The sequence below is a fragment of the Leuciscus leuciscus genome, assembly GCF_965113295.1.
Source record: "Leuciscus leuciscus genome assembly, chromosome: 20".
Lineage (NCBI taxonomy): Eukaryota > Metazoa > Chordata > Actinopteri > Cypriniformes > Leuciscidae > Leuciscus > Leuciscus leuciscus.
Window position 1 is genome coordinate 5645093 of NC_138744.1, and position 18418 is coordinate 5663510.

The 18418-nt window shown below is 37.5% G+C and overlaps 1 protein-coding gene across 4 annotated transcripts in view; it reads left to right on the top strand.

Moving 5' to 3' along the window:
- Positions 1 to 18418, top strand: part of oxr1a (oxidation resistance 1a) — a gene marked incomplete at its 5' end in the record, with an annotated part of 154673 nt that overhangs the window by 89009 nt on the left and 47246 nt on the right. For all 4 annotated transcript variants that reach the window (XM_082150691.1, XM_082150690.1, XM_082150693.1 and 1 more), the window contains one exon: positions 9687 to 9769. In XM_082150691.1, coding sequence (XP_082006817.1) covers positions 9687 to 9769 — 83 coding nt within the window. The remainder of the gene's footprint in view (positions 1 to 9686; positions 9770 to 18418) is intronic.

Sequence of the window (18418 nt, forward strand, 5' to 3'; positions counted from 1 at the left end):
TCAATGAATCAGTAACAAATGAAAGGTAGCCTACATCATCTCATTTGATTATTTTTTGATTATAGATCTTGGATGCTAACCAAAAGGAAAAGGAAACATTAGCATTGACTCCATGGACGTTACCTTTGAACTTCATTGATTGCTCGAAAGCGTTGCGGCCCCAGTGGTGTTTATTTTGCTCTCGTCTAGACTAAATGCTAAAGTAGCAGGGATGGTTGACGCTCAGCGTATCAAACTTTGCCCTCTATTCAATAACCTTTTAAATTCTGACTAAGCATCCAGACCCAGTGTGTGTCAAGGCAGAGGGAGCTGTTAACCTGCAGCACAGCGGCTGATCTTTCAACTCCAGCCTGCCTCTGGGTCTCTTTTTTTTCCCTTGACCTGCATTATTTGTCCTGTTTTCCCGATGGTGGATATGGATTTAGCACTAAGGCTGCCACATGCAGTAAGATGAAGAATGGTTAAAGCATCTCTGCTGAAGGGAAGTGTTGAGCTAGACGTCACATCTCATCCCAATGTGCGCTTTAGTCATGCTGATAAATTTGAGACTCTAGACTCATTCTTTATTTGTGCCTTGTGTGTCATATAGGTCATGTCTTAGAAATCATGCATCATACCTCCCACAAGAAAATCTGGAACACAATGGCTATGTTTCAAATAATGTACTACTATCATACTATTATACCATTTTATAGTGTGCTGAAGAACTTTTTTTCTTTTAGGCTAGACCAGCCAATTCTATGGGAACGGAAGCTTTCAATGGCAACTGCATTGACTTTCCCCATTCATTAGTAATAGAAGTGCGCTGTCTTTGTTTATATCTGTAGTCTTTGATGCCTTTGTCCAGGGATTTCCTGGAACGTCATACGTTTTATGACTTCTATGAGTCTCACTTGTGGACTTTCAGTGCGAGGGTGCCCTCCTGCTACAAGTATGAACGAAACAGACATTACATCACATGTGTGTACTCACTAATGCTCACAAAAATAGGAAAAATAGTACTTCTCTCTAAAGAAATTTGAATCCGTACGTTTTTCTCCAGTGTAGAGAAATGTTTTTCACACAGTGGATGAATAAGACTTCCTCCATAAGTTCAGACATTAGTCACACATTTAATGTTACACAAGAGTTGTTACATTCCTGTGGTCTGCCATTTTTGGCAAATAAAAAAAATGTTTGTGTGAAAACATTTCCTATTAAGGATAGGTTATTGGTAAGATTATAAGGTTTTTCTGCAAAGGGACTGATGGTAACATTTGCCTTTTGGCTCAGGTACATTTACATTCATTTAATGTAATTAATGAATAAATAAATAAATAAATAAATAAATAAGAAATCAATTTACAAATATTATTTAAAAAGCACGTGAAAAGATGACATGCATGTGGACAAAAAAATAAATCCCTGATTTTTTTTTATTTAAATGAACCATCCAATTCATGTTACACAAACTTATCATTAAAAACATGATATCTTGATGCCATTAGCTAAACTGAAGCTGAGCAATGAAGAACATCATTGTATGCTGTTTTATATGCAGTAGATACTGTATTATACAGTACTCAAGTGCTTCAAACAAAGCCATTGCCCGTTTCCTGAAGTTTTAGTATTATCTTCCTTGACAGAATACTTTAAATATGAATTATTCTTTCAACAAATCTCGTTGTTCAATTCATTATTCAACCTACCAAACCGGGGTATCTTCAGCATTTCTCAGGCGCTCCTATTAAGGGCAGAGTTGAACTTGCAACAACAGAATAGAGGCAGACTTTAGCCACTGCTTTATTTGATTTGCAAACTAAATAGTGCTCACTAAAGCAATAACCGAGTGGATGGAGGGATCTTGCTGCGATTAGTCACCCTGGAGTGAGTGCTAATGAGAGGCTCTGGTGCGGGTGACTCACACAGAGCCACTGACAGGATCGGGGTTTGATTAATTGACCTGGAGTGGGTGTTAATGAGGGAAAGGAACAGGCCGTGTGGAGTTCAGCATCTCCCCTGACACAGCATTCAAACTGCAGATCTAGCAAACACAAACACACACACACACACACACCAGCTACTGTGACAGTCTGGGCCGTGACTGCCGGGGTGTTTTGAGTTGTTCGGTTCAGTGAGCAACTTCGCCATGTTTTTCCCATGGCTGTTATTTCTCCCTCTGCTAAAGGGGTCATATGATGAAACAGGGTTTTTATTGTACTTTTGAACTAAAACAGTCTGATGTACCAGACAGACATAGACTAGCATTAAAACTAAGCTGCAAAAACAGCTGATTCAGGAGTCATCACAACTAACAGTAACACATGACCGGCTACGTTTAGTCATTAAACCCATATTCTGACATGAAAAAAGAGGGACATTTTTTTTTATATAGTCTAATTAGACAGTGTTTATTTAGCATGTAAGGAAGGTTCCAATAAAATATAAATATTTATATAAAGTGTGTGTGTGTGTGTGTGTGTTTTTGTGTGTGTGTGTGTGTGTATATATATATATATATATAAGTAAACATAATTAAATAATTATGTACCTTTATACATGTTGTATAAACTTTTTAATTTTATATTAATTTGTTTTTAAGATTAATTCAAAATGAATAGGGCTTACAAATAATTCACCCCCAGTCTGAATGTTAACAGTAATGGTGGTTATATATATTATTTTCTTTCCTTTAGGAGGATTTATTTGGTACTTTCAGAGTTTTTTTGCAGGAAAAAGTAATAATTTAGTTTTGAATTACCTTTTTTTTTTTTCTTTTTTTTTTGACTTCTACAAAATATATATATATACTGTAGAAGTCAAAAAAAAAAAAAAAAGGTCATTCAAAACTAAATTATTACTTTTTCCTGCAAAAAAACTCTGAAAGTACCAAATAAATCCTCCTAAAGGAAAGAAAATAATAATCAATTTGTTGAATGAAGACAGTGATGAAATGAAAAGCATGTGTCAACTTTTCCTCACAGTCTTGAGAAAGTGTCGTGTCAAGTACATAGTGATTGCACAAAAGTTTAGTTTCCTGCTTAACGCTGGGCAGACGTTTTCAATAGCATTAGTCAGAAATCAGATTAGACTAATCCTGTGATCATATTACATAGTGTGTTTAGATGTAAATACACGACACAGACACTGTTATGGACACTCGTATTAATACGATGCATGAGCTTCGTGGGGCGTCTTAGCATTACTGTGGAGAAAGAATGTGAGCTGGAGACTGACAGTTACATACAGTCATATGAGCAAAAGCATTAAATATGCTAATTTATTACATGCATGTATACTTTAGTCATATAGCTTATATTAAGGCTGGACAGTGTGATGGCTGCCGGTAGCTATTCACAAAAGAGCTCTTTCATGCCTGGAGTCGACAGTTTCTAGAATCTGTGTTCGTTCTGTATCTGGATGTCAAACACAGCTTTACTTCAAGAGTCTGTCAAGTGTTATATAAGTCGAGTCATCCTCTGCAGTGAACGCTGTCACGCCATTGTATTTATTTAAATGTTTGTTTGTCTCTTTATCGCTGAGGATGCTTTGTTTGGTACAGGTCTCTGTTGACACATAAGGAATATCACTTTAAAAAATAAAAATACTGCCATTATTTACTCACCCTCATGTCCTTCATAAGTGTTTTATTTTCTCTTTTTGTGTTTGGAAAAAGTAGCATAGATTTGGAATGACATGACAGTGAGTAAATAATAAAATGCAGAATGCTCATTTTTGGGTGAACTATTTTTTTTTAAGACTGATGTTGGAATAGTGAATCAGATTGTTTGTTCATTGTCTCCCCACAGCCATAGTCATCTCATTCCAGCACATTGGGGTGCGTGTGTGCGTGTGTGCGTGTGTGCGTGTGTGCGTGTGCGTGTGTGCGTGTGTGCGTGTGCGTGTGTGTGTGTGCGTGTGTGTGCGTGTGTGTGTGTGTGTGTGTGTGTGTGTGTGTGTGTGTGTGTGTGTGTGTGTGTGTGTGTGTGTGTGTGTGTGTGTGTGTGTGTGTGTGTGTGTGTGTGTGTGTGTGTGTGTGTGTGCGTGTGTGCGTGCGCGCCACCTGCTTATTATGATGGGGCACTTGTTTCCAGCACCATTCTGAGCAGTAAATGAGAGCGGTCTAAGAATAACATCCGCCGGGCTGTTGCAGCTGCCGCTAACACAAGCCTGGTTGTTTTCTCTGTCACGCTGAAGTTGGTCGCATGCGTTCTGCGTCCTTGTGTGACAACAACACTCAAATAAAGAACTCACAACAAATACATAAAAAGGACATTTTATTTTACTGTGATTGCAGTGTCTGTTTTATAGCAGCTTTATTCGTTTTTAGCGCTGTTTGCTAGCCATTATTATTTTTGCTCATATGTAGGGTTACTATCTCTAACTCTATGGGCCCTATCTTAGACGCAGCGCAATCTGGGCGCAATGCAGCGCCAAGCGCGACGCAAGTGTTTTTTGCTAGTTTCAGTCCGACGCAATTATCATTTTCACGTCCTGCGCCAAGTTGTTTAAATAGCAAATGCATTTGTGCCCATGGTGCGCCCATGGGCGTGCTGGTCAGGTGTGTTCTGGTGCATTGTTGGCACGCCACAATGCACATACACTATGCTTATTAAACACACAAGGACACACAGCAGCACACAAACATGGCAAAAATTTAAAATTAAAGGATTACAATGTAAAAGATTATTATTGTGTACATAAATATATGGTGGAATCCGGCTTGTCCCGTAGATGGTCTGCTTGCGCACTTTTACCTTGCGCACGAGCAGATCCGTTTGCGCTCTGGAGACGGCTTCGGCCTTTCCATTATCAAATTCCGTCATGTAAATAGCGAATCTGCCATGGCATGAGCGCAACTGGCATTTAAAGGGAATGGGAGATGAGACTCTGATTGATTTAACGCACGTAAATCCCAAAACACACCCATTACTCATTAAGAGAATAGGGACAACCCTTTTAGACCATGCGCCTGGCGCGCAGACCATTTTTCCCATCGTTATACTAGCAAAAGTGGATTCATAAGTGAACTTGCGCCGTGCGCTTAAGACCATGTGCTTAGATCGTTAAAATAGGGTCCTAAATGCTAAATGTTAAATGTTGGTATGTTCCTCAGCATGCACCGTTTGATACCTCACAGACATGAATTCTTATTTTCATGTAAACCGTAATACATTTTTTTCAGGATTCTTTGTTTAATAGAAATTTCAAAAGAACAGCAATTATTTGAAATAGAATTGTTTTGTAACACTGTAAGTCTTTATTGTCACTTTTTAGCATATTCTTGCTTCCTTTAATAAAAGTATTAACATCTTTCAAAAAATTAAAAATCTAATTTAAATAATATATTAATGTGCATTATGTTGTGTTAAATATTATGGTAAATACATTTAAAAAGTAAATGAATGAATGTAAAGGTAAGGATACAATTCTCAGTATTAAGTTGCTTATTAGCATGCATAATAGGATATTGGCTGTTTATTAGTACTTATAAAGCACATATTAATGCCTTATTCTGCATGACCATATTCTACATCCCTAAATCCTACCCAATTCCTACTCAATACCTAAACTTAACAACTACCTTACCAACTATTAATAAGCGGTGAAGCAAAAGTTATATGTTAATAGTGAGAATTGGACCCTAATCTATAAGTGTGACCAAAAAAAATAAAAATAATAATTTAATTTGCAATTATAATTAGATCATTACCGTATAAGCCATATTGTGATTCTATGTTAAGGCCTTCTGTACATGTACAAACATCAGTCCTAGGTATAAGACATTGTGTTTTATCACATCTCCATGGTTAAAATCCACAAATTTACTTGCGTCAATAACTGATCATCAACATTGGGTTAATGCTCATTGTATAACAGCTGCAGGCCATTAGAGCGGCTTTGTTTGAGAGCTTTTACTGCTTAAAAGCACAAGACTGATTTACGCGTGTGTGATTTGTGCACGTACATTTAGAGACAAAATAAGGAAAATGTTACAAATGCATCTGATGAATAATATTATTTTCTTTTTCCACTGAAAGGAAAAAAGAGAACATCATGTGGCCTTGTCCCATATTCCCCACCTTTGTTATGTGACCACCATTGAACACTAGTTCTTTTTAGCAGTGGCCTTTATGTTTAGAGATAATCAGCAAGCCACTGTACAATGGCTGTTCTCCAAAATATAGTGAGCTGCCTACATATGCAACATTATAAGACAACATGGATGCAAAGGCTGTGCTATTTTATTCCAAATCAGTGACTTATTAGGTTTCATTTGAGCTAGGATGCTGAACAGACCCAATGTGTCATAAGAGAACAAATGAATATATATATTTAAGAGATTTGTCATATTTTGTTGATGGAGAGCGGTGGATGGACACTGGCTGCACACAGAATGTTCCAGAACCACAGAGACGATGGATTTGGTGTCTTTCAGACACACATTGGGCTCTTTGTTTTGTTTTTCGATGTGGCAGCTCTTATCTCAGCGTGTGAAAAGCCTGTTTCAGGCGATACACACACGTGAGGGTTCAATTCCATACAATTTTGCCGCTTTTCATGGAACTTATCTCTGCTGTGCGTTTGCTCACTGAGTCTCTGACTCATGCCTTAGTCAATGCTGTTGTACTGGTCTGGAATTCATAGACATTAGCATCTTTTTGCTATTTATTATTGGGAGCGGTAGTAAATATTCTAATATTAATTAGGCCTAAACCTCCCCAAATCCTCCATTTTAATAAAGGTCCTCAAATCTATGAATGAATTCATGTAAACATTTTAGATTTAAATGAACACAGATTTTTTGTTTTGTTTTTATACATGGGAATCAGAGCATTATCCTTTGAAACAGCTTTGATATTTCTGTAAAATATATTTATTATTTTCTTTCCCATGCGAAGCTCGTCACCATGATTTAGAGTTTTGTGGGTGGTTGCTATTATGTATCAATTTTATTTTATTTATTTGATCAAAAGGAAGAACCCTTCAGTTATGCTCTGCCCAGACTTCCTGATTCATTTAAAATATGTCAACACAGGAAAGAAAATAGCAGAATTCCTTTCAGTTCCTTATCATCCCAAATTCCTAACCCTAATAATGGGCAATAATAATAATACTGTTCGCTATATAGTAGTTTGTCTTTGCATGTGGAAATCTCAAAATAATCATTTGAATCAGTTTAGAGCAGCTTTATAAATATCATGATAATGTGTTTCTGAGTAATAAAACTCTATCTATGAGGCGACATACTGTAAATAAAGAGAGATCAGCCACTGTCGCTGTTTGCCAGGTTATAGTCTCAAACAGAGGCGTGAAAGCGCTGGATAAAGGATCAGCGTTCGTGTCGGCTCTTGCGCTGGCCTGGTTTCTTTCGCTGCCGTCTCTTTGGTGTGAGCACAGAAATAGCAGGACGACTATGATTCATGGCTGCACAGCCGAGAGTCTCTCTGTCACACTGTCACAAGTGCAGAACCTGTTAGTCGACTGATTCTGGAGACGACCGACCGCCTGAAGCAAAGTGAACATGTGGGGGACTTGCTAACGTTGCTGTGATAACTTTGAACCACTACACATACACACAGAGACACACACACACTCATGAGACTGCATACTAACACATTAGCTTTTAGTATTGGATATAAATGTTGGTTTCCAGATTAAACGCAATCTTAATTTGAATGATCCTTTATCAATCCATTTCAGTAGAGGAGTGAAATTTTTCATTAGCTAAAACATTAGCTAATTTTTATTTTATTTATTTATTTATTTATTTTTAGATATTTTTGTGAATTTTTTTTTTTTAGATATTTTTATAGTTTGTAGTGGGAAACTTATAAATCCCATACATAAATTTTTTTTAAATAATTGGCTATTTCTTTCGGTTACACTTTATTAGGGCTGCACAATATATCGAAATTATCGAAATATCGCAAATGTATCGCGATATGCATATCTCAATAGCTTGCAATAACTGGGGTCATGAATAAAAGACAAAGAGAAAATCACTCACTGCTCTTGGCTGAATAACATTTGTAGCTTTAACAAGAATCAGTATATATATATAATTCATACAGTGAAAAATAAGCACTGTTTTATTTCTACATTTATTTCTACATAATTTTAAATATATTTTAAAGATAATTTAAGTTTATTTTACACACTTTAAGCTTTATCGTATCGCATATCGAATATCGCATTAATTAATGAGTTATCGCATATCGCACTTTTCTTCAATATCGTGCAGCCCTACACTTTATTTTAAGGTGACGTTGTTAGTGCATGTAACTTCTGTAACCGTCACCTTAAAATAAAGTGTTACCATTATTTCTTAAAGTTACATGGGTTTCAGGGTTGACAGTTGGATGAATGTAATCAGCTGCATTGAGATTATTTTCTTGTCACCCATCATGCTGTTGAAAAGGTCCAGATGATGTTGTTTATTAGATGTCGCAATTTGAGGAAAGCTACGTGTTTTACTATGAGGGGAAAATCATACTGTAACATACAAAATGTGGAATACAACCATGTATACGTTTTGGTCAATACAAGTACTAATTAATAATAGATTTTTATTACATAAATGCTGTATGATTTATAATTGTTGCTTTAGATCAAGGAGGTCAAGACCTCTGAATCCTCATTTTAAGGAAGGAAGAGTGTGTTAATCTATGCTAACGTGATCTTAGGTTTGGGGTCCGGTCAGTAAGATTTGTTTTAAAGAAATTTGTTATTTTATTTAGTAAGGCTGCATTAAATTGATCACCAGAAAAGACATTTATAATGATGCAAAAAAAAAAATCGATTTTAAATAAATCCTGTTCTTTCTATTGATCAGAGAATCCTGAAAAATGTATCCGTTTCCAAAAATCAATATTGGTAATGATTATAAATGTTACTTGAGCAGCGAATTAGAATGATTTCTGAAGGATCATGTGACACTGAAGACTGGAGTAATGATTGCCAATAAATTACATTTTAGAAAACAGTTATTTTAAATTGTAATAACATTTCAGAATATTACTTTTTTTACTGTATTTGTGATCAAATAAATGCAGCCTTAGTGAGCAGAAGAGACGTTCAGAAACATTAAAAAATCTTACCAATCCCAAACATTTGAATAGTAGCGTAACTTACCATATGTTAGGTAGTTTTCCTAACATATCTAATAGTTCTCACAACTATTCCTCTAAAAGTTTCACCATATTCGTAGAGTGTGCCATTTGAAATCCCAGCTTAACTAATGTCAGTATTGACTTGAATTCAATCAGTGCCATACGTAACATATCTCTATTAGCTTTACATAAGCATTTAAATTCGCTTCAAAGACACACAGAATCACAGCACAACACACATGTGTCGGGTGGCATCACTACATCTCTGTCTCTTTCTCTCTCTCATAGAGGTCAGGGTGGTCTCTGTCTGTTACGGTGTTTGCAGCAGCAGGAGGCATTGCAAGGTGAAGACACATCGGCTGTCATTGTGCTGAGCGAGAAATAAGAGAGAAAGAGACAGCGGGGAAAGGAGGGGTAGACAGAGAGAGAGAGAGAGAGAGAAACGCTGCGTTCTCTGGCTCTCCAGAATCGCTCGATCACACTCGCTGTTGACGGATGAGCCGTCGGTCGAGGCTGAGAGCTCGGCAGCTTGTGTCAAGCTGAGGGGAGAGCGGAACATGAACATAATGAGAACCTTCCCTCGCTTGCTTTCAGATACCGGGCAGAAGAAGACGCCGGAGAAGAAGGATGGAAGGCGGATGTCGTTCCAGAGACCGAAGGGCACCATCGAGTATTCCGTAAGTGAGAGCATCAACCCCTTTCCTCGTTATTTCTGTGCATGTGCTTTGTGTTTTGTAGGGTCGTATCTCGCGGAGCTCGTCCCGGCTCTGTTTACTCTGAGGATTTTTCCCACATGTACCTGTGAGATTTCTGTGAGAGTTTGCTCGAGGACTGTGTGCGTGTCCACAGGGATGATTTGAGACCGAGCGCGTTTTCATCAGCGTTTAGTATGGAGAGGGGTTGCGTGAAGCCGTGCGAATGTTTACATCAGCCTGTTTATTTTCACCGGTCTGCATGTGAATGTCCTCAACATGCATTCCAGCAGTGTATTGGTGAATGACCTTCCTTTCTGCGTTTGCATTTCTATTGATTTGGCGCGTGTGTGTGTGTGTGTGTGTGCGCGCTGTGTGAGAGAGATTGTGTGAGCTTCGATTGTCTATCTTAACAGCTTGTTGTGTTCTTGAAATGACCCTCAAATTCCAGCTGCGGGCAGAGCGCTTCTCGTCTCTCTCCCTAGTAACAGAGGAGCGTGTGGGTTGAGCCGAGCTCTGGAGTTCTGCCTGGAAGTGGAGAGACCGAGGAGAAGAAACTGCTGGCAGCTACAGCTGTCATTTAGCCAGAAGATCGGAATCATCATACCCCTTTTCCACCAAAAATGGTGTCCGGCCGGGGAATCTGATAACGTCTATCAGTAACAGCCCACGTTTCCACCGACTTGGACGGACTGACTAGATTTTCTGTCTTTGTTTACAAGTTTTGAAAACACATTTTAACATCCAAAGGAAGGACGTGTAAAGTCGACTAGTCAGGGTTACCTGAAGGACCTTTCAATCAATCGTTCAACTAATCGATACATTTAAAGATTGCTGTGCAAACTGTCTAAAGCACAGCACATTGTCAGCATGCTATTGAAAACTAAATAAATGAGGAAAAAGTCAAATTAATTTAAGTCAATTAACCTTGATATTCGATTAGTTAGTGGTAGTTGGATGACCAGTAGAATAGTGAAGCAGTGTGACCCATCCCTAATGCAAAATCATTTAATTAAGTGTATTTTTTATATGTATTTTTAATATATTTTATCAAATATAATTATAATGTGAATTATTACATATAATTTGATATCATTTAAATATACACTACCAATCAAAAAGGGTCAGTAAGTGTGTTTTTTTTATTTTCTTTATTCCTATGATGGCAACGCTGAATTTTCAGCATCATTACTCCAGTCTTCAGTGTCACATGATCCTTCAGAAATGATTCTAATATGATGATTTGCTGCTTAAGAAACATTTATTATTATTATAAATGATAAAAACATTTTATTTTAGACTAGTCAACCATTGTGACCCATCTTTTTAATTTGGTGAGTTGCTTTTGATGCAGCAAGCATTGTTTAAACAAATTACAATAAATAATCATTCTGAGCAATTCATTCACATATATGAAATTTAAATATTATAAATTAGTTTTAGACTTGACTGGTCAGGCACGGCACCCTACGAGTGGGAAATGGGCATCAGATTTAGTTGGGCATCAACTGGCATCAGGCAGCCGTGGAATCAGATGCTGGTGTAGTTGACGTGCTGTGCTCATCAGTGCCAGCGTTGCTGCTGTCACGGTTCTGTTTCCAGACGGTTCTTTTCTCCCCTCGGATCTGAGCAGGTGTCTGACACCCGTCTCCCCCCACACACACACACTGAAGATCTGTCTCTGTCGGCCGAAAAGTGATTGACAGGGCTTTTGTTTTCCTCCGCAGAGCATGAAAAGTGTGCAAGACAACTGCGGGGAATTTGTCACCGTTCATGAACAGCGTGTCATGTGGTTGTTGGTGGGGGTTAACATGCCCATACTATAAAATTCATTGTGGTCTAGTGGTGTTTTGGACCCGCTTGACTTTCATTGTATGAAAAAAAAAAAAAAAACTCTTTTTTTAAATGATGACATTTACAACTTAAATTTTTGGGTGAACTATCCCTGCAAGATCTTCAGTGAAACTGTCTCCATGATTGTGGAAGTCTTGCCTCCTGCTACAGGTGAACGTCTGCATTGCTGTTTTCTCAAGAAGCAGATTTGACCTCAAGAGGGTTTGAAGGAGAGCTAAACTATTGTAGCCCATCTGCTCAGTCACTAATAACACACCGCAGGTCAGTGAGCCCTGACTATTGGCTGGTCTCTGTGGCCAATTAAATCAGTTGGACTGGAAAGGGCGAGAGACACTGAGATCTCATCGGAGAGAAACACTGAGGATTCAGCATCTGCTTTGATGCTCCTGAGTCTGTTGATTCCTACAATAGTCTGAGTCGGCTGGGGTAGTTGTAACTGCGCTGAAGTCTTGTAGCTTGTGATTAAAGCTTATAGTCTCATTATGCATGATGCATACTGTGCACAAAATCAATAGACATTCTGTGCGTATTTATAATTGCATTGATTTGCATTTAACATCAGCCAATCACAGCAATCACTCTTAAAAATACATTTCCGACTTTACATGAAGCTCCTTTGGAATTTTATCACAGGTCTGAACTGTTTTAAATAGTTTTAGGGTGAATGTGAAGAGCTTCGTGCAGTGAGTGTGTGTAACCAGGCTCACCAGTTGCCCCTTGACCTCCTGCTGACCTTTTCCAGAATAGGCATGTTGGAATATTAAATACAGCTCGAGCTGGTACAAAAGTACTGTGGAGGTACAATGGTTTCAGATGGTTCTTACTGTAGTACTGAATGATTATCATATCATGTACCATGGTTTTTTTACAAAGTACTCCCAGGTTTTTCAAGGAATACCATGGGTTTTCCGTGCCCAATGCATGGATGATATTTCTGTGGTGTTTTTGTAAGCGCCGTCTCTTGTACGTCCTGTAAAATGGAGAACGTCAACATCTTGCCAAGACTGCTGAGATAAAATGAGTTCTTTAAGTGATCATCGACGCAGTTAGCCAGCGTGTGCCATGAGGGTAGCAATGACAGCGTCACTATGGCAACCCTCATGCCACGGCAGCCGTGATGTCCCACGCAGTATGGAGCTCGTCTGATTTGACATTCTGCCTGATTGCACCATTTGCTGGAACGTCATTTCCAGTTTGATGAGCTGTGTGTTCTGTGAATCTCACAAAACCAGTCAAGAACATGTAGGGGTTGTTTGTTTGTTTTTATCCCGAAAATAAATTTTAAAAGTTGTATTTTGCAGAATGAAAACAACGCTTATTTTAGGACCACAAATGTTTTATATTGTCACAATTTTTATCATTATTATTAACAAAATGCAAAAAAAATTTACAAAAATTTACGTATGATTTAAATTGTATAGAATTTATACATCATATTTGTTCATTTATTTATTTGTTTGTTTTTGAATTCGATGACCTGGAAATATGTCCTTAACTGTCATGAAATGAATGCCCAATGCTAAAACAAAATAATTGTATATAGATTATATAAAAAATTGTATATCTATTTTATTCTACTAGTTATTTATTATTACTTATTGTTTTATTCGTCTTTTTTAGAGCTTTTAACGCCCTTTTGTTGATGTGTACTTCTGTGTGCATACAATAAGAATAAAGATTCTTATTCAAAATAAATTAATATTATTGTTTTTCTTATATGTATATGACCTGGAGATGCTGTCACATGTAGCCTGTTTTGTTGTTCTCTGTGTTCTGTTCCTGTTTTTCCTGCCTGATTTCCTCGTTAATTTCCTTGTTTGTTAATTAGTCGTTCACTCCTGTTCTGTATCAAGTAATTTATGTTCCTCTGGTATTTAAGCCTGTGTTTTCTCAGTTCCTTTGTTTGGTGTCGTCAATGTTTAGTGGTTGTACTAACTATAATCTCCAGTGATCTCCTGTGTTTTAGTCTGGGAATTAGAATAAAGATTTTTTTTTATAAACTCCGTCGTGCACGTCTCTACAGCACTCACGCCTGACAGATGTGACCTTAATTGTCATGAAAATAATTCATAATGCAAAGATTCTTTTTACTTAAAGAATATAAAAACACATACACACACACACACACACACACACACACACACACACACACACACACACACACACACACACACATACATACAGTGCTATGCATAAGTTTAGACACCCATGCTAAAGTTGACTAAAAAGAGGAATAAAAAATAATCTTTTGGAAATTGAACTTAATGCCTTAATTTAAAAAATTTGGAAAAATCCAACCTTTAAGGACACCAATTTCCTTTGTGAATGAATAATGTATCGTAAATAAATAAATGTTCTTCCTTAAAATACAGGGTGCATAAGTCTGGACACCCCTATGTTAAATTCCCATAGAGGCAGGCAGATTTTTATTTTTAAAGGCCAGTTATTCATGGATCCAGGATACTATGCATCCTGATAAAGTTCCCTTGGCCTTTGGAATTAAAATAGCCCCACATCATCACATAGCCTTCACCATACCTAGAGATTGGCATGGTTTTATTTCAGTTAGCCTAATAGCTGGTTTGATTTGCATTGAGAGATGATCTTATGGAAAGTACTCCATGCCAATCTCCTGTATTTTAAGGAAGAACATTTATTTATTTACGATACATTATTCATTCACAAAGAAAATTGGTGTCCTTAAAGGTTGGATTTTTCCAATTTTTTTTAATTAAGGCATTAAGTTCAATTTCCAAAAGATGATTTTTTTTATTCCTCTTTTTAGTCAACTTTAGCATGGGTGTCTAAACTTATGCATAGCACTGTACATGCATATGAAACTGTTATCTGTTGTTATAAAGCCATTTGTGGCATTTTAAACAGTTGTAAACCGAGCTACCATGGAAGATATACCAATCAGTGAAAGAAAAATAAATCACTATAATAATTAAATAATACACACAAATGATGTGTTTTGAGTTTGGGCTTGAACATGACTGCTGATGAGACACGTGTGAGAACTTGTGGAAACTGCTCCCAGCTGTAGGGTGGTGTAGTAGCTAAACTCGGTCTCATGGTGTTTGGAACCAACCCTAGACATTACTAGTCTTGATCCTAATGACCTAAGAGGTCTTTGACTCTAAATTCAGAATGCATGAGTCGCGTTTGAAGACTTTGTAAAATGTGCCTCTGCTTGCAGATTTTATTAAAGTGGCTAAACAGCGTATAGTTATGGTAAAGAATTCTACTACTTGCCAGAAGAATTATTAACCTTGATAATCATATGTGTCAGGAACCTGGAAGACTGATGCGTTCTGGTGTTTTAAATAGCTGTACATCTTCTCTCTTAGCAGATACTTTCTTAACATTGTTAATAGTTTTATTGTTGATTCTGCTGTAGAGAAACTTTAATGCATCCTCATTTTTTAAACAAGAATGCATTTGACTTTCATTTGATCCATTCACAGTTCCTGCCTCTCAGAAGGAAACTTGTGTCGCCCATGTCTGGGAAATGTTGAGTTTGTCTAGACCGTTTTGATGATTTTTACTGCAGCATGTGTCTTTTTTTCCAAACAGAAGCGACTGGCAATGGTTGACATCTCCGCTGGCACTGCTCGTGTTAGATATTAAGTGATATTTTTATCCACGGCTGCCTTTAGAAAGAGGACGGCAGACCTCAGCGGGACTCCCTGCTATTGAATTAGGAGATGAGAAAACATGAAGGATAGAGCACGTCTAGGCTGTGGAGCAAATCATAAATTCGCCATCTAACAGAGGCATTAGTGTCCAGTGAAGGCAGGTTGTGTTTGCTCTGAAATGAAGCATCCAGAAGCTACAAATAAATAGCCCACGGAAGAGCCGGTCTCAAATGCCTCTCGCAGGGAATCAATGTTCTGTGCCAGACAGACGGGAGGAAAGGACGCCGCTAGCGCGGGGGCATTGGGAATATCGACTACTGGCGTTCCCATCTGGAGACGACCAGAAAACTTCTGTGCAAATTCGTGGGGGGGTTCTTTCATTCTCTAAGAAAAACGACTCACAGAAGTCTGATTCAGAGTAGAAATGGCATTGGATATGCTGACGCTTTTTGCCGTTTTTGATGTTCGTGGAAACTCTGTGATGATGTAAACCAGTTCGGTTATGAAATGCAAGTTTATTTATTTATTTATGTTTAGTTTTTTTGTTTTTGTTAGCTTTTTTGGATTGTCCTCTTGCGGCCTGTGCACGCTGAACACGTTCAAAGGATCCTGAGGCATGTTTTTCAAAGTTGAACTACTTTTAACTTGATGGGGTTTCTCAAAAACACAGCACTCATGCTGCAAGATGCTGGGAAAAAATGAGGCATGTGATTTAATATGAGGCAAAACATGGTCTTTGTTTATTAGGAAGCGGTTAAAGGGATAGTTTACCAACAAATTTAAATTCTGCCATTATTTACTCACCCTCAAATTGTTCCAAACCTGAATGGCTTTTCTTTTTTTAATGTATAGCTTCAATATACATTTCCCTGCAGGCCACATTCTGTAGTGTGTTGTGTTGTGTCTCTTCATCTCACTGTCCTCCTCACATGAGAAACTCCTGATATACTGTAGCAAACAGACAGTCTCAGAACTATGTAGAATCATTTACATTAAGATATTATCAACAATGTAATGGTAATCTTGCTGTCTTAAGCTCAGATGTTTAGAGGACTGTAATCTGGATATATGGCGAGTGAGAGATATTTAGCATGCCAGTGCTCTGTAGAATTGATCATGCAGCGATAAGTTCCACACAATATGTGCAAAAGGGGAAGAATGTGTTCACACCATGCAACATTTCCCTTGCTGCTAGGGTTTTGTCCTCTCACTTTGTTTCAATGTCAAACACAAAAAAATTTTCTTTGTCTTTTTTGCTTGCTTTTCACTGACTTTGACCTCAAATTGTATTTATTTATTTGTATTTATTATAAGTTATTATTATTTTACTGGATATTGGAATGCTAGCTAACATTCTATAGTAGTAGTAGGTGTTTAGAATAAAATTAATTATGAAAATTATCATTCAACAAATCTCTCACACCTAGTTGATGGTTGGACATGTGCATAATGTGGAGTAGCACAAACTGGATCAGAATCGGATCAAATTGGACTAGAAATGAAACAGTTTTACACTACTCTTCAAAAGTTTGGGGTCAGTAACATTATGTTTTTTTATTTGTTTGTTTTGAAGGAAAGAAATGAATACTTTAATTCAGCAAGGACGCATTTAAAGTATTAGTTCACTTTAAAAATGAAAATTAGTCCATGATTTACTCACCCTCAAGCCATTAGGTGTATATGACTTTCTTCTTTCAGACGAATACAATCGGAGTTATATAAAAAATATCCTGGCTCTTCCAAGCTTTATAATGGCAGTGGATTTCAACCAACAGATTGAATCTCAGAAAACATGCATCATCCATCATAAACGAACTCCAAACGGCTCCAGGGGGTTAATACAGGCCTTCTGAAGCAGAACGATGAGTTTGGGTAAGAAAAATATTCAAATTTAAAACGTTACGAAGTTCATTTCTAGCTTCCGGCCAAATGGCCATACGCAATCTACTTGCCCCTAATGCGCAACTTATGAAACTTATGACATCAGAAGTAGCGTAGTGCGTCATGGCGTAGCGTAAATATCAGCAGTACGTCGCATTACTCATAGATATCATATAATAAAGGCTAGATGTCTCGTCCGCGCTGCTGGCCAATGGAGGTCGACGTCCGCACACGGCGGCCATCTTGCCACAGGGAGCTCGCTCACTCGTAACATTGTGTTTTAATGGTGCATGTACTTTTAAATAACTTGCTCAATTTTCTACCGATTTTCAAACGGTTTGGTTTGTTATAAACGTCAGATATGTAGTTATGACACTGCATACGAATAATTGAGAAAATCTGCAATTTCAACATGTTCCAGCGTTCAGAATTACAGCCACGTTAACGTTTGTAAGAAACCAAAACGTTTGTAAATCCGTCAAGATTTCAGCGAGATAAGAGAATTTGTGTTCGTGCTGATCACTCACCTTACTTCAGGTACCACAGAGCTCGCCAGAAAGCTTCCCTGTGGCAAGATGGCCGCCGGTGATGCCGTTCGAGACTCCGCCTTAAGACATCTAGCCTTATATGGATATCTATGGCATTACTCGCATAAGTTGTGCTTTACACTTAAGTGGAATCCGTATGTTCATTTGGCCAGAAGCTAGTTATTTTTCTTTATAAAGTTTTAAATATGAATATTTTTCTTACAAAAACTCATCGTTTTGCTTCAGTTTGGAGTTCGTTTATGATGGATGATGCATGTTTTTGAGCTTCAATCTGTTGGTTGCAATCCACTCACATTATAAAGCTTGGAAGAGCCAGGATATTTTTAAATATAACTCTGATTGTATTCGTCTGAAAGAAGAAAGTCATATACACCTAATGGCTTGAGGGTGAGTAAATTATGGGCTAATTTTGATTTGAAAGTGAACTACTCCTTTAATTGACCAAAAGTGAGAGTAAAGACTTTTAAAGATTTTTATCTCAAATAATCGCTGTACTTTTAAACTTTCTATTTATCAAAAAAAATCCTGAAAAAATGGTTTGAACAAAAATAATAAGCAGCACAAGTGTTTATAACTGATAATAATAAATGCAGTAAAATCAGCATTTTAGAATGATTTCTGCAGGATCATGTGACACTAAAGACTGGAGTAATGATGCTGAAAATTCAGCTTTGATCACAGGAATTTTAAAATATATTCAAATAGAGAATAAT